The sequence below is a fragment of the Vicia villosa genome, linkage group LG2 (genome assembly GCF_029867415.1).
Source record: "Vicia villosa cultivar HV-30 ecotype Madison, WI linkage group LG2, Vvil1.0, whole genome shotgun sequence".
Lineage (NCBI taxonomy): Eukaryota > Viridiplantae > Streptophyta > Magnoliopsida > Fabales > Fabaceae > Vicia > Vicia villosa.
The window spans coordinates 222,253,139-222,274,097 of NC_081181.1; the positions used below are offsets into that span (position 1 = coordinate 222,253,139).

At 36.5% G+C, this 20,959-nt stretch overlaps 1 protein-coding gene and 1 long non-coding RNA gene across 2 annotated transcripts; both read right to left on the minus strand.

Annotated features, from left to right (window-relative positions):
• Nucleotides 1–245: 245 nt before the first annotated feature.
• On the minus strand, nucleotides 246–641 carry LOC131651427 (uncharacterized). Its single transcript, XM_058921094.1, has one exon. It carries the CDS (start codon nucleotides 639–641, stop codon nucleotides 246–248), a length of 396 nt encoding a protein of 131 aa, XP_058777077.1.
• Nucleotides 642–18,773: 18,132 nt separating this feature from the next.
• On the minus strand, nucleotides 18,774–20,684 carry LOC131648316 (uncharacterized). Its single transcript, XR_009298107.1, has 3 exons — nucleotides 20,414–20,684; nucleotides 19,242–19,338; nucleotides 18,774–18,948 (listed from the first exon to the last, which is right to left on the minus strand). It is a non-coding gene; the product is annotated as an uncharacterized LOC131648316 (long non-coding RNA).
• Nucleotides 20,685–20,959: the final 275 nt, after the last annotated feature.

Here is a 20,959-nt window from a genome sequence, read left to right on the forward strand (position 1 = left end):
AACTTATCCAATACCCAACAAAAAGTCTCTGTCTGCTCAGATTGCGTATAGGCAAATGCAACAACAAATGTTAATTTAGTTGATGTCATACAAACTATTTCAAACAACGGTTGCCTATACTTGTTTGTCTTGTATATGCAGTCCATAATCAATACAATGGGAAATATATTTAATAGCTTCATTGATTCTGGACGAGCCCTGAAAATATCTCTCACAACTTCTGATTCATCTTTCTACCTGCTCCACTAAACATAACCTGATTCTTCAACCAACTTGAACAATTGTTGCATTTCTGTTCTGGGACCCCTTATGTCATTTTGTATCTTACTTTTATGCTTGTATAGTTGCGTGATCCGAGTGACATTCTCCGGGTCACGCTCTTGCAATGACAATAATATGTGTCTTGGTGGAACATGGCGTTTTGTTAAATCAACAATATGTTGCTGATCATTTGCATTTAGTTGATTTACGAAAGCATGACCTTCAAATCTATCAAGTATGCCATGGTTGTGTACTCCGCATTTTACATCGATCTTCCATCCAGAACCATCTTTCGATGGTGTTGACCTAATTTTGAAAGGACAACCACATCTCTTACTAGCACTTTGGGTTTCGCTATATTTTTTTCTTGTATTTTCCATCTTTATCACAACCAAATATTAATTTGTCACTTCTTCATCTCTTGGCTGTTTTGGTATCTGAACGAGTTATTATAACTGTTATTTTATTCCTTATTCCATCCTCCCTAATCCAGCTTATCGCCTTTTCTCTTGTAGCAAATTTTTGACCAGTTACAAAAACTGCAGTTGTATCCACACATGTTTGATTTAAATCGCATTTCATCAAAGGAGGATCCACACATGTCAATTAAAATTAAATAAACTTAATAAATAATTTGTAAAAAAAATTGAAAAAAAAGTGAACCGAAATACCTATAGAGGGGTTATCCAGTTGGTAATGTAAAGAACCGGAAATCACCACAACGGGTTATCCGGTTGGTAAAGTCAAAACCGGAACTCAAGCATAGTTGAGTTATCCGGTTGAATATGTTACTGACCAGAATTTTATATCATGGGTTATCCGGTTAGCTTACGTATCACTTCCAAACTTTCGACATTTACCGTACAAACAGTAAAAATAAATAAATAAATAAATAAAATAAAAATTAGAAAAGGAAAAAATTGAAATATTTTTAAAATTGTTGAGATATAGGGATAATTGTTGGGGTATAGGGTATACTTTTCCTCTAACTTTACTCATTTTGATTTTGACTTATGAATGCTGCCAATGTGTTGGTTTTAACCAATAAATTTTGCAATTTGATGACAAGGAAAATTTATTGTTAAAAGAGAGTATTTATTTGATGACAAGGAATATTTATTTAATGACATCAAAAAGATTGTATATAATTTTTATTCATTTTATTGGTTAAAGGAAGGCGACTTGAATACGAATTTCTTTCATCTCTCGACTACGGCTAGGAAGAGCTTTAAGAAAATTGTGAATCTGACTCATGAAGATGGCAGTACTGTTAAAGATCAGCAAGGGTTAGGTGAAGTTGCAAGGAGTTATTTTGAGCACCTATTTGCCAGTAGCATTAGTAACGATTCTGAACCTGTGCTGAGTGGTATTTCCCAGTGTGTTTCGTTGGAGGATAACAACAAACTTACATCCCCTCTCTCTAGATCTGAGTTGTATGCGGCGTTGGCGGACATGCACCCGGATAAGTCTCCAGGTCCTGATGGGTTTAATCCCGGCTTTTATCAACATTTTTGGGAAGTTTGTGGGAATGATATTTTTGAGGCAGCATCTTTGTGGCTTGAACGAGGCTACCTTCCGGATTCTCTTAACGATACAAATATTTGTTTGATTCCTAAGTGTGGACAACCCAACAGAATGCAGGATTTTCATCCCATATCATTATGTAATGTGATCTACAAAATTTTGGCTAAAGCTTTGGCGAATAGAATGAAGTTATTATTAGATAATTGTATTTCGGAGGAACAATCTGCTTTTGTGGAGGGCCGTTCCATTTTACATAATGCTATGATAGCAACCGAGATTATTCATTCTATCAAAAGGAAAACACAAGGCAGGAGAGCTCAATTAGCCCTAAAGATTGACATAAGTAAAGCTTATGATAGGGTGGATTGGGGTTTTCTGAGAGGTATGATGTTGAAGATGGGTTTCTCTATGAAATGGGTTCATTGGATTATGATGTGCGTCACGTCGGTCCATTATTCTGTTCTAGTTAATTCGGACAAAGTTGGAACTATTGTACCAGGAAAAGGTCTCAGGCAAGGCGACCCACTGTCGCCTTATCTTTTTATTCTCATCTCTGAAGGTCTTTCGTCCCTAATCAAGAGGGGTGTGGCTTCGGGGGATATCCACGGCATCCAAATTTGCAGAGGGGCACCTAGTGTGTCGCATCTGCTTTTTGCTGACGATTGTTTTTTGTTTTGCAGGGCTAATGTAAAGGAAGTAACTCACCTTATGGAGATTCTTGATACATATGCTAAGGCGTCCGGTAAGGAGATCAATATGATTAAATCTGAGGTCTTTTTTAGCCGGAATCTTAGTTTGCCTGCCCAAGAGGATTTAGCTAATATCATGGGAGTTCGACATGTTCTTGGTACGAGGAAATACTTAGGGCTGCCTTCTATGATAGGAAGGAGCAAAAAGGCGACTTTCGCATTCATCAAAGATCGTATTTGGCAAAGGATTAACTCTTGGAAAGGTCGATCTCTCTCGAAAGCTGGTAAAGAAGTAATGATTAAGTCGGTTCTTCAAGCTATCCCGGCTTATGTTATGAGTATCTTTCTTCTACCTGATGCGGTGATCAATGAAATTGAGAAAATGTTGAATGCTTTTTGGTGGTGTGGGGGGTCTAATAATAAGGGTATTCGGTGGATGGCGTGGGATAAGTTAACCTGGTCTAAGAAGGAAGGAGGTCTTGGTTTCAGAGATTTCAGAGCTTTCAATATGGCGATGATTGCAAAACAAGGATGGTTTATCATGAATCACCCGCAAGCGTTAGTGTCCAGAGTTTTCAAAGCAAGGTATTTCCCTAAATCATCCTTCTTTGAAGCTAATCTTGGTTATAATCCTAGTTTTGTATGGAGGAGTATTTGGAAAGCCAGAGAAGTTCTTAAGCTTGGTTGTAGGTGGAGTATAGGGGATGGCAGTCAGATAAAGGTTATGCAGGAACCTTGGATTCGGGGGAGAGCCGTGGGTTGTGTTAATGGGCCTCAGCAACAAGGTACTTATAATTTGGTTGTAAAAGATTTGTTGTTATCTAATGCTAAACAATGGAATCTAAGGTTGATTCGGGAGCTGTTTGATTGTGTAGGCGCGGAAGCTATTATTCATGTTCCGCTCATTGAGGATGTTACAGTTGATCGCCTGGTTTGGATGGAGGAAAAGGATGGTGAATATAGTGTTCGATCAGGGTACCGTGTTTGGAAAAATTGGTATAAGCTTCATGATCGGAAGCCTATCGATGCTCATTGGAATGGGTTGTGGTCAATTCTTGCTCCTCCTCGTGTGAAACATCTTCTTTGGCGTATTTGCTCAGGATGTTTGCCCTCTCGGGTTCGCCTAAGTCAGCATCATGTCCCTTGTCCTCTTATTTGTCAGTTTTGTGGGGTGGCTCAGGAGGATGATTGGCACGTTTTTTTCGGGTGTTCGGAAACTAACTCTTGTTGGAAGGAAGCAGGTTTGTATGACACTGTTGCACCTCTTCTTCATCTTTCTAACGATATTAGATCCCTCATTCTTACTTTGTGTAGTAAGGAGGATAGGAAGGTTGCTGAGTGTTTTGCTATGATGATAGAGACTTTATGGCACAATAGGAATGAGTACATTTGGAACAATGAAAAGGAAGAGGCATCGAGGCTTGGGTGGTTAGCCTTCCATAAGTGGCAAGAGTGGTGGTTGGCTCAAAATTCTCAAGACGGTGAAACGACCCCCCTTCACACTCATCAATGGCTTCCACCCCCTCCGGGTTGGTTTAAGTGCAATGTCGATGCGGGTTTTAATCGTAATTGTGGGACTACTAATAGAGGTTGGTGCATTCGGGATGATTTAGGGAACTTTATTACTGCGGGTGTCGCTTGGGATGTGGGTTCTTCTTCTACTTTAGAAGCGGAGGCTTTGGCTTTGAAGGAAGCTATCCAAGGAGCTTTATCTCTTCATCTTGATCACGTTGTCTTCTCAAGCGATTCTCAACAAGTGGTGCAAGCTATTCATTCAAATTCCTTAGGAGGGTCCGAGTTTAGCTTTATTATTCGTTCTATTAAGTTGTTGTTACTTTATTCTCCAAACTTTGAGGTAGAGTTTGTTAGGCGTCAAGCGAATATGGTTGCCCATTCACTACAACAAATTTGTCCTTTAGCAGCGCATCTACGAAAGCGCTTTTGGGAAAAGCGCTGCTATAGGTTGCGCAAAAAACAAAAATAAAAAACAAGGGAAAAAAGCGCTGGCAGGGGGGGTACGAGAGCGCTTTCTAAAAAGCGCTGGTAAAGGGGGGGCTACGAGAGCGCTTTATAGAAAGCGCTGGTAAAGGGGGGGGGGGGGTACCAGAGCGCTTTCTAAAAAGCGCTGGTAAAGGATGGATACGAGAGCGCTTTCCAAAAGCGCTGGTATAGGGAAAATTAGGTATATGGTACGAAAGCGCTTTTAGAGAAAAAGCGCCGGTATAGGTATACCTATGAAAGCGCTTTTGAAAAGCGCTTTAGTAGCTCATTTTAAAATTAAATTTTTTAAAACAAATTAAAACAAACGCGCGTTCTGTATTTCATTCTTCATTGTTTCTTCATTGTTTCTTCACTGTTTCACAAACCCAGTACCGTCGCCGCCAACCTCCACACAGCCGTCATCGTTCTTCTTGCCAACCGCCGCCGCCGTCGCCGTTCGTTCTTCTGCTTCGTTCACAGCTTCGTTCTTCAGCTTCGTTCTTCTGCTTCGTTTGCAGGTAAATCTTCTATCATCTTTCACTATTTTGTTGTTTCTTGAAACCCTAATTCTGGAAATGTGAGGTTGAAGATGAAAGTGAGGTAACAAGGATGAGAGTGTGAGGTTTCAAACCCGGCCCTGTTGTTGGGTTTTGGTGATGGTGACGCGATTTCAGAAGCAGATGATGATGATGATTTTACGGTGAGATCTTTCTGGTTTTTTGTTCGTTGAGTCTCTCTTCTTCCCTTTCAACAATTTCTGGGTTTTTTCTAGGTTTGATGCTTGATGAATATGATGAACAATGTTCTTTCTTTTTTTCTTCAAACGATTTCTGAAGGTTTTGTGTATTTGGATGATGATGATGTTTGAAATTTTTTTAGGGTTTTTGTGATGTTGGCTCAGCTTTTGCTTCTCATAATTTGTTGTTTTGGTATAATGGTTCATACTCAATTATTTTAGTGTTTGGCCTTTTTTGATATAAGGAATCTGAAAAGTGATCATTTATATATTATTTAGTAACTGAAGTTTGTTAATTTTTTATTTGCTCAGTCACGTAAAGTTCCTGAAACTCCAAAAGAGCTGATTGAATACTTACTTGACAATGAAGCTCAGGATTTTGAATTTGAGATTGCCAGAATGAGACCTCGGTTCGTATCGTAGTACTTTTCTGAGTGAATGTGATTTGTATTGTACTTGTATTCTGTTGTGATGGAGTGTTTTGTTATGCAGATTAAACGAGGAATTCTTTTCGGAATTAAAATCTGAGTTAGGGCAGATTCTATTTGCGGTTAACAAAACCCCGGTTGGTTGGATTCTATTTGCGGTTAACAAAACCCCGGTTTGAATATTCTCAATCAAATTAGTCATTGTAGATTTGTCATTATGAATGTCAAGGACTATTTTAAAATATCAATGTAGTTTCACATATTCTAGCACTTTCACATATTCATGCTCTATAGTTTTTTTTTCACAGTTGCAAGGCAAAGGTTCTGCACCTTTAGCTCCAACACTAATTACGTTTTTCTATTGTAGGTTGAGCTTCAAAGTTTACTTCTAAGTTTAATGTGAATGTTGTGTAAATAATCACGTTTTTCTATTGTAGGTTGAGCTTCAAACAGTGGATGGATTGGTAAAGGATAGAACACAATGTGCCCCTTCCGATTATGTTCCACAGAATATGAATCAAGTAATGTACCCCGAAGTCGTCTTCTGTGGCAGGATCGTTCGGGGTACAGTTATTTGATTCATATTCTGTGACACAATACAACATAGCTCAGGTGACTACTGGTTCTCCACTAAAGCATCAATACAACATAGCTCCAGATAATACAGGAAGCGTACATTGGTTGCATAAGAACTCGGAAGTTGTTTCCCATTTAGTTGTTTTGGTTTAGAAACATGTGAATTGGTTTAGTTGTTTTGGTTTAGAAATATATATATATATATATATATGTATTTTGATTTACATTAATGGTATATAATATAATACTTTTTTTGTATATAATCGATATCGATTATAATGGTATATATCGATTTGAAATGATAAATTATAGGTTCATGAAAAAATACTGCCAAAAAATAGTAAATTACAGGTTCTAAAATATTGCTGCCAAAAAGTGCAGGTTTAGAAATAATAAAAAGCATAAAAAAAAAAACGCAACATACGAAAGCGCTTTTGAAAAAAACGCTCTTATAGGGGTGCCTACCAGAGCGCTTTTTCCTGAAAAGCGCTCTTAAAGGGGGGCCTACAAGAGCGCTTTTTCCATAAAAGCGCTCTTATAGGGGGGGCCTACCAGAGCGCTTTTAAAAGCGCTTTCGTAGCCTATAGCAGCGCTGGCTTTGGCAGCGCTTTAAAGCGCTGTTAAAGGCCAATAAAAGCGCTTTCAAAGCCCTTGAACGGCGTAGTGATTGTTTAACAAAGGCGGCCAATTCTTGGCCTCGACGTAGTTCCGTTAGTTGTATACCTCGTTGTATTGAAACTATTTTAATTAATGAAAGAAGTTAAGTTTGTTTGGGTCAAAAAAAAAATTTTGTTATATAATTATTAAATTCTAAAAAATTTTGATTTATATAAGTACTCTCACATCCAAACTCAAATCTTCGAACACTCCTCATTCACTACAAAAGCTCGAATTGCACCATTTTACAACCACTGTGTAACACGGTGAACTGACTTTTTATCTTTATAAGCAACAAATGTTGCGGTGAAGCATGAGTCGCCACCGACTTTTATTTTGTCCAATGTTAGGAAAGGTAAAAAGTACAGAAAAAGACCTTTTTGAAAGAAAGCGGGCTCGGGGGGTAAGTTATGAAAAGGGAAGGTGTAAGCACCCTTTTCATCCGTAGTTATCTACGGGCTCTTAACTTACTTAGCTCATGTTTTGTTTGTTTTGAGTTGAAAAGAGGCATAAGGACTTTAGCGTAAATGCGTAGCCTTAGTTTTTTGAAAGAGTGTTGAAAAGATATTTTTGTTGAGCTAGGCAAATTAAGAGAACTACCCTAATTAATTGGTCCTTTTCTATACTTTTTACGGTTCCTAGGACTATCCATACTATATAGGAATAGGTAGTCCTTGTTTATATTGGACGTGCGGGTCATCGAAGGGTCATCGACGGTCGTTGAAAGCAACATGATAGAGATACCTTAGCAATTTAGCGGGACTATCATCATTTTCCGAAGGGACTCCGAGGGACAAGATCTTTTACCGTAGGCAACTCCGAGGGACATCGAGGGACTAAGATCTTTCTATGATGATATTTTCGAGGGTTATCGTTTGCTAAAGTATCTCTACATTCGAGGGACATGACCGTTATTATTCGTAAGGCAACCAAGAGGGGCGTACCCTAGAGGTGAGTGTGTGAACAGTAAAATGAGTGTGTTAGATTCAGATATTTTTATCTTGAGTTAAGGTTAGCTAACGTTCAATTAATTAATCTTGCCATACACACCCTAATTAGCATACATCTAAGCAGTATATATAATAAAAGTACGGAAATTAAAAGTGCAGGAAAGTAAAGAGGTTTTCTTTAGATATTTACATTTGAACCTATATACATTCTAATATCTAAATAATAAAACAAACAGCAAAATAAAGCAAACATGCGCCATACATGGAGAAATTGAGATGAGAAGAAGATCGAGGAGGTTTAAAAAGTAGAAACCTAACTAACTTTGATTAATCCACTAAAAAAAAGTCTAAATTAAAATTATTTAGTTAAAACCTAAATCTAAATTAACTAATTAATTATTAGTTGAAAAACCTAATTAACTAATTATCGGCTAGAAAACCTAAATAAGTAAATTATTTAAAATAGGCTAGAAAACCTAATTAATGAAATTGGCTAAAACCCTAATTCTAGATTAAAATATTTTTTTGTGGTTTTTATTTGGTTGATTTAAAATTAGATAACTTAAAAAAAAGTAAATAGAAAAAGAAACAAAATAAAATAAAATAAAAACAAAAGAATGGAGGGGTGTGTCGCTGAGTGAATGTGTAGCCTCTGGCAATTCGGACAGGGCTTTTCAATTAAGCCCAAGTCTAAGATCTGGTTCACAAACAAAACCCTAATGAAGGGTGGTCCGCCTCTTGCTTCAATCCACAACTTTCTTCAGTTCCCATCTCCTTTTCTCTACTTTTTCAGAACTCACTTTTGATTTCAAATATCAGCAACACACAACCAATATCCTCAAATATGAACACAACTCAAACAATGTCAACAATCATTCTAAGGAATGACTAAACAGCAACCAATTCTATTAGAAACACATCAACAGAGATAACTCAGAGACAGAGAGCATAGGATTACCGGGTCGGAAGTTTGAAGGAGACATCGTTATTGGGCCGTGGTGGATCGAACGGCTCTAAATCGGCGCGGTGGTTGTCGGCTAAGGGCGGCCGTTCACATGGTGGTAGCTGCGTTTTGCCGGGGCTTCGTCAGCGATGATGTTTGGACCGTTTCTCTTCCTCCCTGAAAAAAAAAACAAAAACGTTTGCACCAATTGTATCAATCATGTTCTGAGATAAAAATTGAAAGTTTATATGGTGCTGTTCTGGGTTGCGATTTGTATTCTCAATCTTCTCCGTTCGTGTTGATCCATATTCTTTGTCAACCTGTTTAGAATTATGTTAAATATACAGTGGAAATTTGGCATCTGTGAAGTTTGTGTTATTAATTTGCGGAATTTATTCATGATGTTTGTTTTAAATTTAATGGAGGTTTTGAAAAGTTTTTTTTTTGTTTTGCTGGTTTATTTACATGGTGTAACTTGTAAGTGGTAATAAAGTGAAATTTACAAAGTGGATGTTGTGCCTTAAAAAAGTGGGACGGTTTTATCAAATAAAATTTCAAAATAAAATTAAGTTTTGATTTAGAAAATATGCCATAGTAAATGTCATGGAAAAGCATTGAAAAAAAAAGTTACTGTGCGTGAGTGAAAGTGATACGTATGAAAGTGTTTTTATATGCACAAGAACAATGTTAACAGCTAAAATGGTTATCGTGGAAGCCGCTGTTAGTGTACGTGAATAGTTTTTAGGATGGGCAAGGTCTAGAACAAATAGGGTTAATTGTTAGTCCACCGTATCAAAATAATTTGCAAATGTACTACAAAAATTATGTAGAAACTATTAATTAATTTGAGAAAAATAGACCATCAGAGAATTATCATCCTATGGTTAAAAAAATAGGCAAATAAACTAAAATTAAAATAAATTGAAAATAAAAGGGGGCCTCATATGAAAATCATCGGCCAAAATTAGGTTTATAAAAAGCGTAGAGATTTAGAAAAAGATTTGAAAAAATGTATGGGATGTTATAGAATGGTGAGAATTGTGAGAAAATTGTTTGTTAGGGTTAGAAAATTGTTGATGAAGAAAAGGGTGGGGAGTGCCCTTTATATAGACTGGAAATTAGGTCAAAACAATCCTAAAAAGGAAAAAATCCGACCCAGAGGCCCATGGACCTTTCTTGATGACCAAGATTAAGAATATGGACGTACTTGTGTCCAGGTGCGTTCTGGTGTGTCCAGGTGCGTTCTGGTGCAAAAAAAAAAGATAAAAAATAGTTTAAAAACATAGAAATGCACCAAGCGGGAATTGAACACGTGACCTTTTATTTCCAGGCCTTACTTCCTAACCAAATGAGCTATGTTATTTACTTGAAATAAAAAGCCAATTGAATGTGTATGAAGCATCGGCCAACATTTTTTACTTTTTTTAAAAAATATAAGCAATATAAAAGTAAACTACTATATTTTAAAATAGACTTTAAATTGAATATTTATAAAATTCAGGATGTCAATGTAAATGAACCCAAGATTTTATAAAAATCCAATTTTGAAAATAATTTCGAAAATTTTTGTCACTAAAAAGTGTGGGCAAATTTTGGGGTATGACAGCTGCCCCTGTTCAATCTTCTTAAACCTGAGGATGTAGATTGGCCTGTGTGCCTATCGAGATCTGAAGGTGGAAGAGGATTGAACACTAGAATACCCAGAAATTTGCGCTTGCTGGTGCAGGGAATAATGTTGGAGATGGGCTTAAAGGCGCCATCCAATTGTTTGACTGAGATGGGCTTAAAGATGCCATCCAAATGTTTTAACAAGATGCTTGTCTAAAGCAGATGCTCTTCAGATTGAATCTTATGCATTGATTTTATCTGAAGGAGAGATTCATCAAAATGAAGTAATATCTTACAGAAAACTGCCTGGAGAGGTTCCCGAATAGGGTAGAGCATTTACTGATGTAAAGAAGATTAGGCTTTAAACAAAGCTCGGAAAGAACTATCTTGTAGAAGATTAACAGAGAAGCTCCTTGAAAGGGAAATAGATGTCTTAGAAAAGATTGGATAAATATGTTAAAGAAGATTACCTAAAAAGGCATGACATGTCTTAAACAAGACTGACCTAGAAAGGATATGATACGTCTTAAACAAGACTACCTAGAAAGGTTATGATACGTCTTAAACAAGACTACCTAGAAAGGTTATGATACGTCTTAAACAAGACTGACCTAGAAAGGCTCCTAGAAAGGATATGATACGTCTTAAACAAGACTACCTAGAAAGGTTCCTATAAAGGATAAGCAACGTCTTAGAAAAAGACTACCTAGAAAGGTTATGAAACGTCTTAGAGAAGACTACCTAGAAAGGTTTCATAGAAAGGATGATAAATGTCTTAGAAAAGACTACCTGGAAAGGTTCCTAGAAAGGATAAGAAACGTCTTAGAAAAGACTACCTAGAAAGGTTATGAAACGTCTTAGAGAAGACTACCTAGAAAGGCTCCTAGAAAGGACAAGAAATGTCTTAGAAAAGACTACCTAGAAAGGTTCCTAGAAAGGATAAGGAATGTCTTAGAAAAGACAACTTAGAAAGGTTCCTAGAAAGGAGGATAAATGTCTTAGAGAAGACTACCTAGAAAGGTTCCTAGAAAGGATGAGAATTTCTTTGATTATTTCTGAATTATCTTTGAAGAAAGACCTAGAATGAAGCATCAGAATTGTATTTATGTCTTGAATGAGCGTTAAGATTGAATTGTTGATACAATCGTCTTTGCACTATATCTGGATGATAATGTTCTTTTGATTGTGGAATGACCTGAAAAGGCAAAATAAGTTTTATGCAATGTCATGATGCATGTATTGGTGAGGTTCTCGAAATAAACGAGAATGTTGTATGTTATGTATGTAATGTGAATGAGATTCTCGAAATAAACGAGAATGTTGTATGTTATGTATGTATTGTGGATGATGCATGGATGAACTATATAGTCGAAGCATATTGGTAACTCTGTATATTAATTGCTGGTTGAGAAAATAAATCTCTGTGTGATGCCGGAGATGATGACAAGGGTATTGAGAATTCTTGTCTTCCATTCGATGATATCCAGCTGGGGATTTTTATTACCGCTTGGGGATGAAAGTAGCTTGAGTGATTTGATGCTGATGCGCCCTGATTGGGGATAAGAGAGATGGATAACTGACCAAGTTTCCACCGTGAGTGCCAACTTTACTGGGAACAGTGAGTTTGAATAAACCCTGTTGGAGAAGAAGATCGTGTTGGAGAACCGGTAGTGCTAGAGGTGTAAACTCCGTTGGGGAACCAAGTCTCTGTTGGGAAGAGATTATTTAAAGATAACTTCGTGAGGATTGCTATGTGGGGATATATTGTGAACACTGCTCTGTGGGGAAGATTCCCAGAGATTTCAATTTTTCATTGCCCCATGTCCTTGAGTACTTGCTGTTGGAAAACAATTACATGCCCCTGGATTCAGTAACTTGGTATGCTTGATTGCTTGAGATTATTGGAATTGGAACTTCGAAGGGGAGACTGATACTGACACCACCTGATACTAGTAGCTAGACAGCTCTTCTTGAAATTTGTGACTAATGCAACATGCCCCCAGTGGTGGCCTAGCCTTTCTGGTGGTTCAACGTCTTTGAAAGGTTCTATGAACTGTGACCAAATTGCCTTTGGTAAATGGAGTGATAATATGCTCCTTCTATATACAAGCTTTTTAGCTGACTGAGTCAGGCGTAGGAAACATTTTTGCTTTTGATGCGCTTTTGAAGCGACTTTGTCTGTCGGGAGGACTTTCTGAGTTTTGTGATACCACAAGCAACCTGCCCCAGTATCATGAGTTTAGGAACGATGCCCCTGATTGATCAACACTTCTGAGAGAGTCTTCGAGTCTTGACTTGATTGCCCCAGATATATGAATTCTTACTCAAAAGGGTATTCAACTTTTTTTTTTGTGCCCCTAAGGGTGATCAGTATTTGAGATATTCTCGCTCGAACTCAACGGAGTTCTGAAGACAAATTGTCCCTTGGGAGGATTTTCATCCGCAGTTCATGATGGAAGCTTTCCTGGTGTCAAGTACTTGTTCATATGCAAAGAATGTTTAGTATGAGAAATATAATTCTAATGCAAAGTGCATGTTTGTCTTGAAGTTTTTTTTAAAAAAGATTTTTTTTTTGGAAAGGATGTCAAAACATCGATTTTTGTGAAAGATGGTGAGATACCAACTCAAACGTTTTAGCAAAACTCCCAAGAGTCGGTTTACAGTATTCTCGTTTATAGTATGCTTTCGAATTAACCCTGCTTCAATTAGGACTTTTGAGGGTTGTAGCATGGCCAGGTTCATGGTTTCAGAAAAAAAGATTTTTAGGCTCAAAATTTATTGGTGCCCACCCCCTTCGTGATGTTCTCCAACCTAAGTTCAGTTAACTTGACGCGAGCATTCGTCCTTCAAGAGGAGCTTGAGACGTACGATTGAGGAGTTGATGAGGTGTTTGGACATGGCAGTCACTTATCTTTTATTCTTGGTGTCTGATCACACGATCTTGTATTTATAGACACACGAATTTGCCCCTTTTGTTGAGGATCCTTTTTTGTTTCCCTAACTTTTGCCTGGATTTTTTTTGAATTCCGAGTTTAGAGTCCAGCGGGATGCCCTAACTTTTGCCTAAGTCATTTGTTTTCAAGTTATTGACTTAGCGGGCTTTTTTTTTTTCGATTCATCATTTTTTTTTGAACGAGTCGTATGATCCTGAGATATCTTCGATTTGTTGGAGAGACAGTGACTGCCTCATTTCTTGGTTGATGAGTGATAACCATTGAGGTATCGTCATATTTTGACCTCCTAATGTGAGGGATAACCATTGTGGTTTTGAATTTCCTCAACCTTTTGAAGGATAACCATTGTTGTATCCTTAGATGCGAGCTCCTGCTGAATTTTGAACACTCAATCAGGTTAACTGAACACTACCCTGCCCCTGGGTTAAATGTGAGGGTTTTTCGTATAGAAAAGAAACTCCTACTCCAAGGCTCAAAGGGGTTGACAAGGGATTAACTTCCTTATATCTCCAGTGTTTGAGGATTTGAAACAATGCCTGTACATCATCAACAGGGTTTTACTCGAAAGCATACCATTTGAGATTATGGGTATCATATGTTCGTCATTCTCCCTTCAGAGTCATTATGCTTTATCACTGAGAGTTTGGTATCACAAGCAAAGAAAAACATATTAGAGCGAGAGTGAATGAATTTTTTTTCAAGACAAACATATCCAATGCATCATTATTATAGTTCAAAAACAAACAAGTATTGCATATGAACAGTATTGAACAAAAACAAGAAAGATTACGCATGAAAATGCATGAGAAATTACGAATTGCCAACATTGAGGAGATTTTCTCTGTATGGACTTATTGCTTCAGAAGGTCCATTGAGTCAAAGGAGAACTTCAAATATGGCCTTCAGGTATGAAGGATGATGACCTTTGCATCAATCAGGTTTTGAACCTTATTTTGAAATGGCTGACAATCATCGATCGACTGACCAAGTGCCCCAGAGTGGAAAACAATCCAAGCGTTCGTATCTGAAACTGCAGATTACTTCTAGGGAGAAGATTCTGTTATGCAATGATATGTATGCAAATGCATATGCAAAGTTTCCAAGGATCTTTATGGAATCCAGTTTGCAACATTAGAGATTGAACTTGGTTGCAGCTTTGTCTGAAGAATTTTGACTTTCGTCTTTGAACATCCTTCTATAAGAATCAAGCTCACCATATCCAGTGGGTCATAGCCTCTGATTCGGGATACCTCTGAATTTGAAGGTACATGGCTAGAGGAAAATAAATCCTCCTGCCCCTTGATAGGTATGGTGCCTCTAAACTGGAAGAAATATGGCTAGAGGAAAATAAATCCTCTTGCCCCTTGTTAGGAATCTGGCTCTTGAGGATGGCACCTGGAATTGCGCGCCCTAAATACTTGAGATCCTTGGAAAAGGTTAGTTAGGTGATGAGGACGAGTAAGTCCTACAAAGAGTTCAAGTTGTTAGTGTACACACAAATCCTGCAAGGAAACCAAACAGTTAGGGTATAAATAAACCCTGCAAGGAAAACCAAACAGTTTTGGTATAAACAAATCCTGCAAGGAAACCAAACGGTTAGATAACAATCAAGTCACACAAGTGTCCTTAAGTTTATAGGCCTGCATGGAGTCCATAGGTAAGTACCCTCCCCACTGAAGTTTAGTTGGCTCAACCTATCCTAGATAAAGATCGGGTTCTAGGGGGCTCATATCATTGACCTTTCTCGAAGGCGCTTATCTCAGTTCGGCGATCGAATCACCAACCGAAAAGGTCCCGAAAGTCCAGTCCATATGAGTGTAGCTTCGAGTATCAACCAACTTCAGTCGGAACCAAAGTCAGCCATCTCGCTACTTTCTAAAAGGCCAAAGTTTAGTTCAACTAAGGTTCTAGGGGCGAATTAGTGCTTAATGACACCACGCGGTAGCCAAGCATTTCCTCAGGTCGGATCCCAAGGAACACCAGGACAAACCAATGTGTCACACTAATGATGGCCATCAGATCAACCACATCAGTATACGCTGTGCAGTCTCCTTGATCTCATGCCATTTACCTAAGGTACTCAGATCCGGGTGTAGGATCTTTCACACAATAACAAACCCAAGCATTTCCCTTAAAAATAAAGCATAAAAACAAACAATTAAAAACATTTACAATGAACTAAGCCCTAAGGTAAACCCCTCTTAAAGACTCCCCAGCAGAGTCGCCAGTTCTGTAACACGGTGAACTGACTTTTTATCTTTATAAGCAACAAATGTTGCGGTGAAGCATGAGTCGCCACCGACTTTTATTTTGTCCAATGTTAGGAAAGGTAAAAAGTACAGAAAAAGACCTTTTTGAAAGAAAGCGGGCTCGGGGGGTAAGTTATGAAAAGGGAAGGTGTAAGCACCCTTTTCATCCGTAGTTATCTACGGGCTCTTAACTTACTTAGCTCATGTTTTGTTTGTTTTGAGTTGAAAAGAGGCATAAGGACTTTAGCGTAAATGCGTAGCCTTAGTTTTTTGAAAGAGTGTTGAAAAGATATTTTTGTTGAGCTAGGCAAATTAAGAGAACTACCCTAATTAATTGGTCCTTTTCTATACTTTTTACGGTTCCTAGGACTATCCATACTATATAGGAATAGGTAGTCCTTGTTTATATTGGACGTGCGGGTCATCGAAGGGTCATCGACGGTCGTTGAAATCAACATGATAGAGATACCTTAGCAATTTAGCGGGACTATCATCATTTTCCGAAGGGACTCCGAGGGACAAGATCTTTTACCGTAGGCAACTCCGAGGGACATCGAGGGACTAAGATCTTTCTATGATGATATTTTCGAGGGTCATCGTTTGCTAAAGTATCTCTACATTCGAGGGACATGACCGTTATTATTCGTAAGGCAACCAAGAGGGGCGTACCCTAGAGGTGAGTGTGTGAACAGTAAAATGAGTGTGTTAGATTCAGATATTTTTATCTTGAGTTAAGGTTAGCTAACGTTCAATTAATTAATCTTGCCATACACACCCTAATTAGCATACATCTAAGCAGTATATATAATAAAAGTACGGAAATTAAAAGTGCAGGAAAGTAAAGAGGTTTTCTTTAGATATTTACATTTGAACCTATATACATTCTAATATCTAAATAATAAAACAAACAGCAAAATAAAGCAAACATGCGCCATACATGGAGAAATTGAGATGAGAAGAAGATCGAGGAGGTTTAAAAAGTAGAAACCTAACTAACTTTGATTAATCCACTAAAAAAAAGTCTAAATTAAAATTATTTAGTTAAAACCTAAATCTAAATTAACTAATTAATTATTAGTTGAAAAACCTAATTAACTAATTATCGGCTAGAAAACCTAAATAAGTAAATTATTTAAAATAGGCTAGAAAACCTAATTAATGAAATTGGCTAAAACCCTAATTCTAGATTAAAATATTTTTTTGTGGTTTTTATTTGGTTGATTTAAAATTAGATAACTTAAAAAAAAGTAAATAGAAAAAGAAACAAAATAAAATAAAATAAAAACAAAAGAATGGAGGGGTGTGTCGCTGAGTGAATGTGTAGCCTCTGGCAATTCGGACAGGGCTTTTCAATTAAGCCCAAGTCTAAGATCTGGTTCACAAACAAAACCCTAATGAAGGGTGGTCCGCCTCTTGCTTCAATCCACAACTTTCTTCAGTTCCCATCTCCTTTTCTCTACTTTTTCAGAACTCACTTTTGATTTCAAATATCAGCAACACACAACCAATATCCTCAAATATGAACACAACTCAAACAATGTCAACAATCATTCTAAGGAATGACTAAACAGCAACCAATTCTATTAGAAACACATCAACAGAGATAACTCAGAGACAGAGAGCATAGGATTACCGGGTCGGAAGTTTGAAGGAGACATCGTTATTGGGCCGTGGTGGATCGAACGGCTCTAAATCGGCGCGGTGGTTGTCGGCTAAGGGCGGCCGTTCACATGGTGGTAGCTGCGTTTTGCCGGGGCTTCGTCAGCGATGATGTTTGGACCGTTTCTCTTCCTCCCTGAAAAAAAAAACAAAAACGTTTGCACCAATTGTATCAATCATGTTCTGAGATAAAAATTGAAAGTTTATATGGTGCTGTTCTGGGTTGCGATTTGTATTCTCAATCTTCTCCGTTCGTGTTGATCCATATTCTTTGTCAACCTGTTTAGAATTATGTTAAATATACAGTGGAAATTTGGCATCTGTGAAGTTTGTGTTATTAATTTGCGGAATTTATTCATGATGTTTGTTTTAAATTTAATGGAGGTTTTGAAAAGTTTTTTTTTTGTTTTGCTGGTTTATTTACATGGTGTAACTTGTAAGTGGTAATAAAGTGAAATTTACAAAGTGGATGTTGTGCCTTAAAAAAGTGGGACGGTTTTATCAAATAAAATTTCAAAATAAAATTAAGTTTTGATTTAGAAAATATGCCATAGTAAATGTCATGGAAAAGCATTGAAAAAAAAAGTTACTGTGCGTGAGTGAAAGTGATACGTATGAAAGTGTTTTTATATGCACAAGAACAATGTTAACAGCTAAAATGGTTATCGTGGAAGCCGCTGTTAGTGTACGTGAATAGTTTTTAGGATGGGCAAGGTCTAGAACAAATAGGGTTAATTGTTAGTCCACCGTATCAAAATAATTTGCAAATGTACTACAAAAATTATGTAGAAACTATTAATTAATTTGAGAAAAATAGACCATCAGAGAATTATCATCCTATGGTTAAAAAAATAGGCAAATAAACTAAAATTAAAATAAATTGAAAATAAAAGGGGGCCTCATATGAAAATCATCGGCCAAAATTAGGTTTATAAAAAGCGTAGAGATTTAGAAAAAGATTTGAAAAAATGTATGGGATGTTATAGAATGGTGAGAATTGTGAGAAAATTGTTTGTTAGGGTTAGAAAATTGTTGATGAAGAAAAGGGTGGGGAGTGCCCTTTATATAGACTGGAAATTAGGTCAAAACAATCCTAAAAAGGAAAAAATCCGACCCAGAGGCCCATGGACCTTTCTTGATGACCAAGATTAAGAATATGGACGTACTTGTGTCCAGGTGCGTTCTGGTGTGTCCAGGTGCGTTCTGGTGCAAAAAAAAAAGATAAAAAATAGTTTAAAAACATAGAAATGCACCAAGCGGGAATTGAACACGTGACCTTTTATTTCCAGGCCTTACTTCCTAACCAAATGAGCTATGTTATTTACTTGAAATAAAAAGCCAATTGAATGTGTATGAAGCATCGGCCAACATTTTTTACTTTTTTTAAAAAATATAAGCAATATAAAAGTAAACTACTATATTTTAAAATAGACTTTAAATTGAATATTTATAAAATTCAGGATGTCAATGTAAATGAACCCAAGATTTTATAAAAATCCAATTTTGAAAATAATTTCGAAAATTTTTGTCACTAAAAAGTGTGGGCAAATTTTGGGGTATGACACACTGCAAAAAAAATTGTCGCATAATTAATCTTCGAAACTTCATTACATAATTAATTAATTCATATATCACCTTCAAATAGAATCCTATTCTTCTCCGACCAGAAGCACCAAATTGTTGCAAACCACCCTAATAACTCCTTGTTAATTCTGACTTTGCCTCTAATCAAATCTGCAAACATTAACTTGAATCTTCAATCAACCACCTACTACAATTCCTTCTTCTGGTTCTGATGGTATTTATGTTGAATCTACCACCACAACTCTTACTGCTGCATCTTCAAGATTTAAGACAAGAGTATAAACTCTCTCTTATAATATGGAGGAGTTGTGGTGTAGATTCAACATGAATAACATTAGAATCAATAAACACTAAACACTAAACACTAAACACTTCTAACATTGATCTGTTACTCATTGTTTTTATGAAGGAGCTGATAAATATCTAGCTTCATGAGAGCATACCTATCATTATTGTTTAGCCCCATCTTCTTATGTCTACTACCTAACATTCTTGTCTTTATATCACTACTACCTGTCATTATTGTCTTTGTATGACTACCTAAAAAACAACCACGTGAAAAGCATGATAAGTTACTATATGCTTGGTTCAATGATATATATATATATATATATATATATATATATATATATATATATATATATATATATATATATATATATATATATATATATATATATATATATATATATATATATATATATATATATATATATATATACACACCAGACAAAAAAAAATGTGTCTTCACTATCTGATTTTAAAAAATATAGAATTTGATAAAACTCAAATCATGTGTATTTTGGTCTCATTCTTAATAAAGATGATAATTATTATAGGTTTTGTTTAAACAGCACTATTCTCCCCCTTTAAATTATATTGGAGTTATATTTTCCTCAAATAATTTTTTTTAAATAATCAAATTCACCGTGACAAACAATTTTTTAAAAAGATAACAAATGTAAGAACGAGAGGGGGGTAGCAAGATCACAACACATAAGATCGTAATTAAGATTGAAAAATATTATAAAATTATTTTGTAAGCCAAAAAGCTATACAAGTCATCACTGTGGGATCTTGCAGTTTTCTTTTGGTTGATGACTCATATGGTTGTCGTATGGATATATTAGCATGTAAGCTTCAGTTTTCATTATTATAAGCATTTTTTAACATTTGAATTCTTCATTAGATCTTGTTTCAAAGTGGATGGGTGGAATTGAAAAATTGGTTTCAAAGCTTTTCCAAATGGCCTGAGAAAGTGCCCCTCTCATATTTATTGATGAAATAGATTCCCTACATGGTCAGCATGGAGAAGGCAACGCAAGTGAAGCTTTAAGACGAATCAATACTGAAATTCTGGTGCAATAAAAAATAGCTCAATAAAAGACATAGCTTTCTTAATAAATTCAGTATTTATACACATAACAATTGCTCAACTTTAGAACTTTGGATGCGATCACAAGCTAAATTGAATTTCTTAAATAAATTACATGATAAGTTTTGAAAGCAATTCCGTAGAATATTAACATTATCATGTATAATTGATCTGTGTGGCCAGCGGTGCCACATGGAGGGTGAAGGCACCCTTTCCTAGTGATGGAAGCAGAGGAGGTACCTTCCAGCAGTGCAAGGTGGTTGCATACACCCTTTCTAAGTATGTGTCCTCTTGCATAAGCTTCCAGTATGATATTGTGGTAGTAGATCCAACATAAGTGACACTTTGAAACCATTTTGGTTTGGTTGTGAGAGAGAGATAGTTATGCTTTGATTGGTTCATGTTCATCTAAAAAAGAAAGAAAAAAAAAAAAGAAATGAATAGAGATAAAGAAGAAATAGAGACACGAGATAGAGAAGAAATAGGGATAGTATGAGAGGTTTTGTTTGTTTAAAACATTTAGAGACAGTAACAAATTTAACCCAAAGCTTTGATCCTATTTTCATGCTTATCTTATTCCCTCACGGTCCCACCAATTAATTGCGAATCATCAATTTTCTTATCAATGCATTCTACTCTCTTTCTACTTGTTTCACCAAAGTTTTCTTTTTCCTGACAATAACACAACACGCTTTTCAGACTTCCACCAAGTGATATTTTGATCCCTATTTTCATACTTAAGTTTCTCCGGCCAAATTTCCCACAACATACCATTTTAAATGACAT